Source organism: Prunus persica, chromosome G1 (genome assembly GCF_000346465.2).
Source record: "Prunus persica cultivar Lovell chromosome G1, Prunus_persica_NCBIv2, whole genome shotgun sequence".
Classification (NCBI taxonomy): Eukaryota; Viridiplantae; Streptophyta; class Magnoliopsida; order Rosales; family Rosaceae; genus Prunus; species Prunus persica.
In genome coordinates this window covers 3435230-3447557 of record NC_034009.1, presented here as the reverse complement: position 1 = coordinate 3447557, position 12328 = coordinate 3435230, and the positions used below count along the sequence as shown (strand labels likewise).

Sequence of the window (12328 nt, the reverse complement as noted above, 5' to 3'; positions counted from 1 at the left end):
TGGAAGGTGTGGGGGAGGTGAAGGAGGAGGTTGTTGATTTGGCTTAATTACATGCACAGTCCCTGAGCTAAAATTAGGGTAATTTCAGGGTGAGATTTATGGTCCTTTCAAATTTTCAATCATATCATTGACTTAAGCAGCTAACATAACAGTAATTTCTAATTTGGTCAGCCAGAGGGGTTTACAGTATCACCTTAACTCCTTAACTAATAACTATATTTGGTTAGCATCAAACTGTGAAATTCTGATGCTTGGTTTTGGCTTTGGCTTTGGCTTTGGCTTTGGCTGGCACACTGTATATTCCAAGTACCATTTTCACTTGCAAAATCAAAAGTGGTTCTACCTATCTTGTATTTAGTAAAAACAAGCCTGGCTAACAACAATTTGATGTACATGTACCCTACTCATAGATATACAACTGAAGAAGATCCTAAATCAAACTAACTTGTTATGCTTGATTGATATCACATCTGAAACTTTTTTTAAACAATACAAACAATTAAGGAAAATGCTTAATAGCAAACTGCTTTTGTTTTAGTTTTCGTGTATTAATTTACATGCTATTTGACGTGTACACTACATCATTGCATTAAAACAACCACCTATTTTAATGTGGCAGATAGAGTCATGTTGGTTTTAATTTTTTATTTTAAGTATAACAGTATCTATCGATTAGTTAGGTGAACACAATCAAACTTATATGACAATGACATGACACAAAAAAGTGTGACCTATTCATCAGTAATGCAAATAAAGTCATTACTCTATCTTAAGTGCCTCTGCTATGTATCAGAAATCTATGGTGAGCGAGGGACTTATATATGACTTTTAAGTGAGGTCTTATATCTTGATCGTTATATCAAATTAATTAGTCTAATTTAATAATTAAGAGATAAGATTTCACCTAAAGACTATATATAAGACGCTCACTATAGAATGACTCATATTATGTAACCCAATTGAAACACGGTCTTTGTTCAAATTCTAACCAAGTAGTCCATCAGTCCAAAACAGCTATTCCACTGAAAGACATACAGGCCCTTAAGTCATGACTCATATAGGCCTTTTGAAATGGGCAAAATTTGTGTAAGCCCATGCCACTTTTCTTGACCTCTGAATCAAAATGAAGTGTTGTAACTCAGCCTCAAGTGTTATCCTTATCCCTGCACTCCGAATTCCTAGGTTGGACTCCCCAACCCTAATATCGCTTATATAAAATTAGAAAAAATCAAAAATCAAGTGGTGTTGTTTTGGAATGTTGCTTAAAAAAACTGTACCCAAAAGATCAAGAAAGAATGCATGACACCTTTCAATGAAAGTTACACGTGTGCCAGAGGTTGCTGTCTCTCCGAGCAGCCAATAAAGAAAATTCAGAATAAAAATACTACTTTATGGCCGAGCTTACATATCTCTCACATTAATGACAAATTCAACTTTGTCTAAATAAATAAAACAACAACAAAAAAACAAAAAAGTACTCTGCCACTGCAATAGAATAGATGCCTTAAACCACATCAAGTTCCCTTCACCTTCTCATTTCTTCCTTACAATACAATTAGCACAAACCTTCTTTCCTTACAATAAGAAAGGGAAGAAGGGTTTGCTGCATAGAGCAAAAGTGAAGGGAGAGAGGTATGCCTTCGAATACTACTCTTATACTATTCGTGGTTCTTGATGAATACATAAACACTCACCTAAACTAAACCTTGTGTGAATTAATTAGATCCCAATGCTCATAACCCACAAATTATTTTTACCAGAAAAGATTAATTTGGTCACAAGCTTCCTCACATTCTTTCTTGTGATTTTCGTGTCGTATTTTTCTTTATTCATGGAATTTCGTGCATCTTGTTACTTATTTGGCTTTGATTAATATTGCAACCAAACCAACATGTTATCGCTTTCTATATACCTAAAGATACATGTTCTTCTTTCTTTCTTTGGATGAATGAATGAATGGCAGTTCTTCCATGTGTTGTACATTTAAAGCCATGTGCATAATTGATAAGTTTTTAGCTAAATTTCCAACTTACCTACTATCTGTGATGCAACTTGAGCCTACATATTCCTTTGGTTTGGCAACATGAACATGATCTGGTACTGAAATGAGAGGTTCTGATTCAATCTGATTTTTTTTTTCTATATATAAAAAAAATTCAATATTGTTTCCATTTACAGGCAAGCCAAAGACTAGTAGTTGTATAAAAAGCTTTATTAAAATGCTGCTCAGAAGCTCATCAACCCCAGTCATTGGAACACTCCTCTCATCCTTCTCAGACAGTCCCAATGGTGCTCATCATCGCCATTTCAACTTGACATCTTTTTCATGCAACTCTTCTTCTCCAAACTCTCATTCTGCTTCTGGGTTCATAGAGTTCAATCCAGAATCCAAAAGTTTAGGCCTCAAAGCGATTCGGCGAGCTTGGTCTGATGGAAACTTGGAAGGGTTAGTTAATAGTTCTTGTGACATGGAAGAGTTTCGAAATTCGGTTGCACCAAGAACGTCTTCTTCCTATCAAGATAACAATTCAATGCTGGAAACAGCTCCGTCTTTTTCGATATTTCACTCGGGCATTGTTGACTTTCAAGGTTCAGATCAAGAACCACTGGAGAGGGCCATTACAATAGGAGAGAACATAGAATCGGTGATGGGAGGTGGGGACTTCTGTTTTGGGAAGAAGAGTATGGGATTGATTGAGGAGAAGGGTGAAGAGGAAGAAGGTTTGGATGGGATCCAGAGTTTGCGTGTTGAAGAACAAGTACGTCCTGCAAGTCCTCCCATGTATCTTGCAGCGGGGCTTGGGGTTCAGGCTGCTGGTTTTGGTTGGGATGCTTGGGATGATGAATTATCTATGGCGAATATCGATGAGAGCGGCAATGGAGAGGAGTATTATAAGAGGATGGTTGATGAATATCCCTGCCACCCTTTGTTCCTTAGAAATTATGCTCAAGCTTTACAAGTAAGATTTTTTGTTGAAGCATGTGTTTTTTTTGCTAGTATCTTCTTTTTTTCCCCAATTTTGGTTGTTCAATTTATAATGATTATCACATAAAACTGAAAGAGCTATATAGTTAAGAAACTGATGCAGATATCCAATTTTCGATTCTTGATTCTGGAATATAAAGAGTTTATGTTTTGTGTCCAATGAATGAGCAATCCCAACAATTTTTTGTGCCTGATTTTCTAATCTCCATTATTCCAGAGCTAAACTGTGAGTTCAAATCTGCATCACAATAGTGGTTGTGTAAGGCAAGGTGTAAGCCTTTTCTAGTTTCTGTTTCTGCTATCCAATCTTTTTGTCGACCATTGGCTGGGCTGCAGACAAATACCCTGCCTAAGACTCAAAGAGTGTGCTTGCAACTGTTGCTGCTATTGTTCTTTTCATTTTTGTGGACTTGTAGCTCTAGTTGCTTCGGCTACAGATTTTGTTCCGGTCCTGCTATTAGGCTTAATTATTATGAAGGTTGTTATTCGCATTGAACAAGTCTTCTTCTCGTCTCTATCAGGGAGAACAAAATGTTGCCTTTTAACCTTAGTTATATGTGACTTGAGTTAAAACAACTGAATAGCCTGATCGTTCTGACTAAACTTCTTCCCGATTAAGTGACTTGGGAAGAAGCTAAATTCATACCTCCCTTCTATACAGAATAAATCTTGATTTCTAATTTTTGTGCAATGTACTTCTATCCTTTCATGGTAGTCCAAGGGAGATTTCCATGGAGCTGAAGATTACTATTTGCGTGCTACACTAGCGAATCCTCAAGATGGTGAGTCTTTACTTGAGTATGCTAAGCTGGTTTGGCAGCTCCATCATGACCAAGATAGAGCCTTGAGTTACTTTGAACGTGCAGCTCAAGCTACTCCTGAAGACAGGTGATTAATTTCCTGAATAAATCCATCTCCAAAGAAAATTTGAAATCTAATTTCACAGCAGAAAATTTAGATTATCGTACATATTAAGTTGGGTTAAGTTCCAGGTTGGTTTGTTTACAAAAAATCACGTAGTCTAAAAGTTGATGCCCAGTACAAACAACATGGCAGATTGCATTTAGCGCATTTGGAAGTTAATTATTTGTCTTCTTGTTGCAGCCGTGTTCTTGGGGCATATGCTAGTTTTCTATGGGAAATAGAGGATGACCAGGAAGAAGCTGACAAGGGAGATAGTATGAATGAACTTGAAAACACTAATTCCAAAGAAGAAACTAAAAAATTTAGTCCATCCTCGCACATTGCAGCAGCAAATGGGATTGACATGCTCGATACTGCCGAAGCTGGCTCCAGAAGAGGTGATAATGCTGAGGAGAATTACAAGATGATGATTGAAGAGAATCCCAACAATGCTTTGTTGCTAAGAAATTATGCTCAGTTCTTGTGTCAGGTGAGAGATGCACATTTTGATCTCTATTTTCTCTATACATCTGACTTCTTTTTATTATAGAACACCCATTTTTTTATATAAATATATTAAGTTGGATTTCTAGTCACACTTGTGTAACTTATTGTGATTGCCTACAGTCCAAGGGAGACCTTCAAGGAGCAGAACAATACTATTTGCGGGCCATGCAAGCTGATCCTGGGGACAGTGAAATCATGGCGCAATATGCTAAACTGGTTTGGGAACTTCGTCATGACAGTGAGAAGGCATTGTCTTACTTTCAGAGAGCCGTTCAAGCAAATCCTGAGGACAGGTACATACTCTTACATGATCTCAGAATTTCTACTTGAACATGTTCATGAATATTTTCTATATTATCTTCAATCTGGAACATAGACAATGATATGCAGGACCTTGAATTGGTTATTGAACTTTCTTACTTTGAACAAATCCTGTTTCCCAATCCTCTAGATCACCATTTGTTGGTCCGAATGATTGGAGATGTTTCAAAATATTTGACTAGTAGTAAAGATCTAATCATAGAAAAGATAATATAACTGATTAAAATGACCTCTTAAACATTTTGTTCCTTTGTGTTTAGCCATGTTCTTGCAGCATATGCTCGTTTCCTTTGGGAAGCTGAAGACGAGGAAGATACGGTAATGCAAGGCCACATTCAAGTGCCTCTCGTACAAGGAGGAACCATGAGCGCTGTGAATGCCTGAATTCCTGACACAGCAGATTGCGAACTACTAAATCAGGTTCTAATGCTGCATGGGGTCTGAAGCTGTACATAGAGACACCATCACTATCAAAGTTTTAAATTGAGAAACTTGGTGGCCTTAGAAGTTAGTTAAGTGAACATTTTCTAGGGAAAATTGTTGTACTTTTAATCTGTTATAGATGCCATGCCACCAGGTTTATGTTCTATATGTTTCTGCTACAATGTTTCTAATAGAAGCGGTAAACTTGTAATAAATAATTGTCGCTCGATAGTTCAGAATGGATCGTAATATGATCAGTTGCTCATTTCCTCATGCTTCATAATTTTATGTCTGTAATTTGTCTTGCTGATTTATCTATGGTACCAACTATCAAAATAAAACTGCCATATCATTTTTTTTTCCTTTTTGCCAGAACTGCCATACCATACAGATTCATTATAAGAAATGCTGAAATGGGCTTAGATTTTTAGTCTATTTTTGTATGATTTGTCTCTAAGGGGAAATTTTTTTATATAATTTATTAAAGTGGTTTTATTGTATTTATTTCATTTATCCTCATCTGCAAAGACTGCAATGAGACCTTGTGCCACTTCTACATGCTTTCATCACTGTAAAAACTCAAAAAGAAAATGATTGGCAGAAAATATTTAAGGGTCCTTGGCATTCATCCTCGTTAAAACTTCCAGTATCGAATAAGAGCTTGCATTGATGCAAGCCATATGAAATGAGAGGAAAAACAAAAGAACAAAACCAACTTAAAAGAAAACTAGTAAATATTGATGATTTCAATTTTCAACAATTCAATCTTCTAGGGACGACATTGTGAGTGATTTTGTTAATTTTACCTTTTTATTTTCCCTTTTCGTTTCGTGTTCTTATGACAAATTTTTTTCCCTGGAAGTAACGAAAATGAAGCAGATAACCATGTTCATTTCACATTTAAATTGTTTGCTCCACAAATTGGAAGATGGTGAAAGCGAAAGTCTAACAGATTAGACAGGTTAGGAGGGACCATGCAAAGATTTCGCAAACAACTGAGGTCAAAATTGCAAACCCATCACCTCTTGAATTAAGAATTCCAGTATCAAGCAACCCCTTAGAAAAATATGATTCACATGCCCAACATATCTCATCTAAACTGCCTCTATGAAATACCAGTATGTAGTTTATGCAACCAATAAAGGTTATCTGCTGACCCAAAAATTTCCTTTCCTCATTGTAAAATAATCCTAATTAGTGAACTCTGATGAATTTTGCCCGCCTCTTGATGATTGATAACCTGGGTTTGCTTTTTCTTGTCGGGGACTTGGACGATAGTAGCCATTTCCCCTTGGTCGGCTGTAGTCCTGGTCACCACCGTCATAGCCACCTCCCCTCCCAAAACCCCGAGAGACAAAACGACCCCTCGGTGCCTCTGCTTGGTAGCTGCCCCTTCCTCTACCCCTTCCTGTTCACAACAATTCATCAAAATAAAATTGCAAGAAGAGCATATCTTTATGTAAAGCCTGGAACATAGAGAGAAGCATAGCAAGAGTTGGCTACCATAACAATTCAATCAGAAACAAAGCTCCAATATGTCTAATGCCAGTTGCAGTTACAATCTATCATACTAAGCAGTCATATTGATGAGGGTTTCTTTCATTAGAAAACTAGCACAAGAAAGTGGATGAAACTAAGAACGTTGATAGTGGCCACATACTAAATACAGCAGCATAGATTGTAGGATGAAACAGTTATGAAGTAATTCTAAAATTGCTGCACAAAATAATCACACCATCACATGCAAGAACTATTAGAATATGGGAGTAGACAATTATCATGACACTAGTACGACCAAACAATAACAGATCCAACCGCTGTCGCCAAATATAGCTAGGGGTGGCTTGATCTTCCAACCAATCACAGTGAGCACACGTAGGAGGCCATCATGTTACCGCTATGTAAATGGCGAGGCATTGTTAAATGTTGTAATTTTTTCACTAGAGAATTTACGACACTTATTTTACATGTTAATAAGATCACAGAATATTAATAAAGGAAACATACTTCCCACTCGAGATGGGATGTTGCTGTTTGGTCTCCGCTCTTCAATGTACACTTGTCGTCCAGCAATCTCAACACTACCAGCCTATAGAAAATAGGACAAGAAAAAATCAATAAAAGATTCAGTGAGCAGATTTGTAGGAGGAAAGGAACTCAGAATTCAAATTTTGCAAACAGCACTCAAGCATTGATGTTTTCAAGAGTGGACCTTGACGGCATTCTGAACACCAGTAATATCTTCAAATTCAACAAACGCATAGCAAACACCAACATCCTGCACAACAATGAAATATTTTAGCTTAATAATTTCAGACTGATATACAATGACACATCTGGAGTGGGACCTGAGAGAACAAAAGAATAAGAAAGAAGAGCATGAACCTTGCGACTCCTAATGACCACTCCTTCAGGCTGCTTGAGTTTTCCAAAGTTCACAAATTCCTCCTCAACTTCAGATGGAGATACAGTAGGCGGCAAGTTTCTTACATAAACAGACTTTATTTCGCCTAAAAGCATTCATCAAAAATAATAAGAAGATTATTAAATAAAACCGTTGAAGTTCATATCAAACAGCCCATATGTTGATTTACAGGAAAAAAGTGAACAAAACTGAGTTTAAAAAAAAAAAACTTATGAGCAAAATTTAATGGGTTACAAATGAAAGCCCAAAAGCTCACCTTCATCCTCTAGAGTAGCTGCCTCATCTGCTGTCTCTGCAACAGGCCTTTCGTATGTATTTGATGATGAAATGGGCTGCTGAGCAGAGGACTGAGGATGGTGATTCCACTCTGAAGCCGGTAGTGCACTCCTGTTAGCTGAATGCTGGGGAGCTACAGAAGGCGCAGGTTGTCCTTTAGCAACACGTAACTTCCAAAAAGAACCAAGCAGACAAAATTGGTCACATATAATGAGCATAAGATTTTATGTATCCATAAGTATGTGTTTCTGTGAACATAATTAGTTAGTCAAAGGTTCAGTGCGTACTATAGAAGCATAGGTCTGCTTTTGGGGCTCTCCAATAGGTTCCTCCACGGAAGCAGACAGGTGATCTTGTACAGTATTCACTGTACTATGAAGTGAACCATTTGACTGTTCTACAACACTATCATCCAACAAATTCTCAGTTTCAACAACTTGCTGCAACCGTTGCTCTGCAAAACCATAACTTTCAACTGGACCATTTTCTTTGACAGCAGGAGCCGCGAAGTCTCTTGTCTGAATTTCTCCACCCAGCAAATAGCTAGCCACTGCAAAATCACCAGTTTCATCAATTAAACTACTAAAGAAAAAAAAAAAATTATACGTTGAAATGAAACTTATCTAACTATCAAATCAAATCAAGTTACTACGAACTACACAAAAGGCACTTTTAGCCACAACAATTTAAACATATTATTAAAAATGACATTGAAGGCATTTTCTTATCAGATCGTAATCATGCATAAACATGGTTTCAAATCAAGTTAACATCACTATTCAACAATTGCACAAAAAGTAGATACCAATAAACAACACAATTGCCATTGCTAATTATAGAATTTGTTTTGTCGTCATACATAAAATTCTTTCTTTTCAAGGAATAGATTCTTGTACATAAATGCAAATATATATCCTTTCTATACTTTTCTAGTAAATAATCATATCTTCTATCCACCACTAAAATAACAGACTTGATAATTCCTACTGAAAATGGAATTCTTCAAATCAACGTAAATTACGATGCATTACAATACCTGGCTCAGGGATCGTAGTAGGAACACTTAGCTTGGCGTCAAGATTGCTCTGGGCTAATATGACCGATGGATGGTGGTGCATTAGTTCCTCATCAATGAAGTGAAATATATCGTTAAGTACAAAATAACCTTTTTCCTGAGGTGCAAGGAAAAAAGTTTGAACAAATTTCTTCCTTCCAGTGAAATTTTGTGTTTGCAGGGAGCCTGAAACCATCACAAGAACACCTCCATTCCAAGATTCCAAGGAATGTGCTGTGTAGATTTCATATCCAGTATAATTGAGCGACATAACAAGCGCATGGATTTGCTGTTGCATACACACAAAGAAAGGATTAACTTGAGTATTCAAGAGGGGTACACCAAATGGGCTACACCTTATACAGAAAGAACAAGTAGCATACAACAGCATATATAAACTATGCTGACATGTGGCATCAAATTAATTGCTTCTAACTTAGGCAAAAATGACTGAACATTCCAAGCAATAATTGGGTCAATGTGACCGTGAGTGCTAAGAGTGTGCAAAACATGACAATGTACATCAGGTTAAAATAAATATATTCATAGTTATAAAACCAAAAAAAGTTGTATTAAGAAAAAGGCCATGGGTCATTGCTCCAACAGCAGGTCAATCAATAAAACTGCAAATGTGCAAGACAAGTTAAAATAGTATTTAATATTTTTGTCATTTAGAACAATTCATACTGTTTTTCTTAAGAGAAGAAAAAAGAAAAGACAGCAAATATATATATATATATATATATATATATATATTGGCTGGACTCTGATCACAGACGGGTTTCTTGCTGATTGAGTCCTTTGAATGAACCTAAGAGAATCCAGGTTGGAGCAACCCAAATACTGGTTCAACTGACTGGGACAGGCTGTGATTAATAACTATATCAATGTGGGAGATTCATGTTTTGTATCGCTTAAATTCAATTCTTATCAATAACTTTCTAGCAGTAATTGCCCATCAATATATGATGGGCATGCACTACAAAAAACCGCAGATTTATAAAAGCATTCCATGGCTTGTTCTTAATGATACTATTAGTATGTTTCCTACAAAAATTGAACATAAAAATTCATGGCCAAAAAGAAAGAATCTAGAACCCAGCAGTATACTATGAACTGCAACAAGGGGCGCTTCAAGGATAGCTAGGTATCTTATATTCGTAATAGCACACAGAGAGTTATTAACAAATTAAAACAAATATTTATGGTATACTAGACATGATTCCTAAACAAGTAACAAAATCAGAGAGATGCTATACAAATGCAATCAATTATTAATCATCTCGGAACCATTGTTTAAACTGTAACTAACTCCAATTATCCAGTACCATCATATGATTGCTTGTTAGAAGTACCGCTTCCTGATTTTCCTCATTAGGGATAACACCTAATGAGAGTAAGGACCACTTACCTCAAATGGTTGCCACGTACAACAGCGGTCCTTGAATTTACAAGTCAGAGGAGAGTGAATTGATCAAATTAATGAAAACAGAAAATTGACACTGTTTTGTACAAAAATCAGGGATCTAAAAGAGATTATGGCCTTTATATATGGCTGAATGACAAGATGGAATCCATATTCAACCTACTAAGTTCGGATAATGGTTTAAACCAGTTAAACCTGTACCCAATAACATACTTGACCTTATGTCGGAAAAAGAAAACAAAAATGTGAAGGCTAATGCAGCCAATATCCCTATACCAAATAAGCATACTTCTTTTTTTCAATTTCGCTGATCCACAAATAAGGGGTAACAAAGAAAATAAAAGAAAATGAGGCCTCCAACACGCAATACAATGAGGTAAATATTTCAAGCATGAAAAAAAAAAATACAAACACTTCTCACAGCTAGATGCACAAATAACCCTCTTTGCAACCAGTACAATCAGCTAATATACACTGATAACAAGTGTATATACGCAAGGAAACTAAATAAATTATTCACCGACCCAGTACATATAGGAACCTAAAAAAATAAATAAACAAAAACCCATAAACCCATCAAGCAGGTTACTTGAAAGTTGAAATACACGTCCATACAGCTTTATTCACCCATAGCAACTCATATTTATTTGTCAGATATAGTTGAAAACGTTTGAAGGAACTTAATCATAAAACTAATGAAGAAAAAAAGACGAAAATACCAGCATTGCAGTGGCGGTCTCTCTGGTGTTGCCGTCAATACGAAGCATAGTGCTGGCGTCGGAGTAGAACTGATGAACAAGGTCTGGCTGTTGCTGAAGCACTTGGTAGTACTGCCCCACAAAGTACGTCCCAACCTAAACCACACAAACACAACGAAGGTTTCACTCTCAGCGCTAGAGAGAGAGAGAGAGAGAGAGAGAGAGAGAGAGAACCTGAGCAGCAGTGACGGGAATGGCAAAGGGCGTGGCCATATTCGAAACCTCTAAAACCCTACAACAGCAAAATCAAAAACCCTAGATCTGCAAACGCCCCCTCAAATCTGCACCAAAACCCAAAAGATAAGATTAAGCACAAATGCCAAATACATACAGACATTTACACATGTAAACAAAGAGAGAGAAGGGGGGGGATCTGAGAAATGGTGGAGGCTTTAGTCTTAGAGAGAGAAAATGTATATGGAGACAGAGAGAGAGAAGGAGACCTTGAGATAGATTTGGGGGAGAGGATCGATCTCTTCACTCAGTGGGTTTAGTTTTTGCTGCTTGCGGCTTTTGTTGGTAGCCGTCACCACAGAAATTGGTGACACACTCCACGCGGCGCACTTTAACATGGAATTCAATCACAAAAGGACCCTTTCCCCTTCGTCACTCCTTGCTAACTTACGCTTGTGATATTGGGTTGCAATCTTTTTCTTTCCGTTTTTGAAAAGGAAAATATTCTTTGCAAAGGTGCTACAAAAACTAAGAGTTTGAATTGAATTGTATGATTTAGTTGAATTGGGTGAAATAATATGCGTTTACCAATTGTTCTCATGATTATCTAAAAGCATGGTGAAGATAGGAACCAACATAATTAGTAAGATCATGCAAAAAGGTAAGAGACAATTAGCAAGCAATCTCATAAATATTCATCCTAACTGCTATTATAGCAATATAACACACATCATGGAAATGTTTGTCTACTAATAGTCTAATATGTTATGGTGCCCCATTGTGAATCTAAATCATATAACGCTTTGGATTGTTGTTTTATATAACAAGACAATTTGTCATATTATAATATCACATTGTCAATTCAAATCACTAATCAAGTATATTCTTATTTGAATGAATGAATTATATTGGCAAATTAGCGACATTATATTTCATATATCTAAGTAAGACCATGTGTAAATGCTATGGTCATATACTTATATGTTACTTTTATGTTGATATATACTATCGTCTTATACTTGTTATGTTGTTAAACTGACAATACTCATGTTAATATATTCTATTGCCATAGACA

The 12328-nt window shown here is 36.5% G+C and overlaps 2 protein-coding genes across 2 annotated transcripts; one reads left to right on the top strand and one right to left on the bottom strand.

The window, feature by feature from the left end:
• Positions 1416 to 5450, top strand: LOC18794044. Its single transcript, XM_007222056.2, has 6 exons — positions 1416 to 1632; positions 2179 to 2960; positions 3702 to 3874; positions 4091 to 4379; positions 4517 to 4689; positions 4978 to 5450. The coding sequence occupies exons 2-6, from the start codon at positions 2220 to 2222 to the stop codon at positions 5099 to 5101; spliced, it is 1500 nt and encodes a 499-aa protein (XP_007222118.1). The 5' UTR covers positions 1416 to 1632; positions 2179 to 2219; the 3' UTR covers positions 5102 to 5450.
• LOC18793663 (putative G3BP-like protein) lies at positions 6124 to 11728 on the bottom strand. The gene is made up of 10 exons (XM_007227652.2): positions 11523 to 11728; positions 11254 to 11360; positions 11041 to 11175; positions 8878 to 9184; positions 8129 to 8391; positions 7822 to 8011; positions 7526 to 7650; positions 7353 to 7418; positions 7148 to 7229; positions 6124 to 6548 (listed from the first exon to the last, which is right to left on the bottom strand). Exons 2-10 carry the CDS (start codon positions 11290 to 11292, stop codon positions 6331 to 6333), a joined length of 1425 nt encoding a protein of 474 aa, XP_007227714.1. The 5' UTR covers positions 11293 to 11360; positions 11523 to 11728; the 3' UTR covers positions 6124 to 6330.

Excerpts from the sequence above, each read along its gene's own strand:
- LOC18794044 (XM_007222056.2), top strand. The coding sequence starts at position 2,220 with ATGCTGCTCAGAAGCTCATCAACCCCAGTCATTGGAACACTCCTCTCA. Across the intron at positions 2,961-3,701 it reads ATTATGCTCAAGCTTTACAA|TCCAAGGGAGATTTCCATGG; the intron begins GTAAGATTTTTT and ends CTTTCATGGTAG. Across the intron at positions 3,875-4,090 it reads CAAGCTACTCCTGAAGACAG|CCGTGTTCTTGGGGCATATG; the intron begins GTGATTAATTTC and ends TTCTTGTTGCAG.
- LOC18793663 (XM_007227652.2), bottom strand. The coding sequence starts at position 11,292 with ATGGCCACGCCCTTTGCCATTCCCGTCACTGCTGCTCAG. Across the intron at positions 9,185-11,040 it reads AGACCGCCACTGCAATGCTG|CAAATCCATGCGCTTGTTAT; the intron begins GTATTTTCGTCT and ends TGTATGCAACAG. Across the intron at positions 8,012-8,128 it reads AGCAGACCTATGCTTCTATA|TTACGTGTTGCTAAAGGACA; the intron begins GTACGCACTGAA and ends TCTTTTTGGAAG.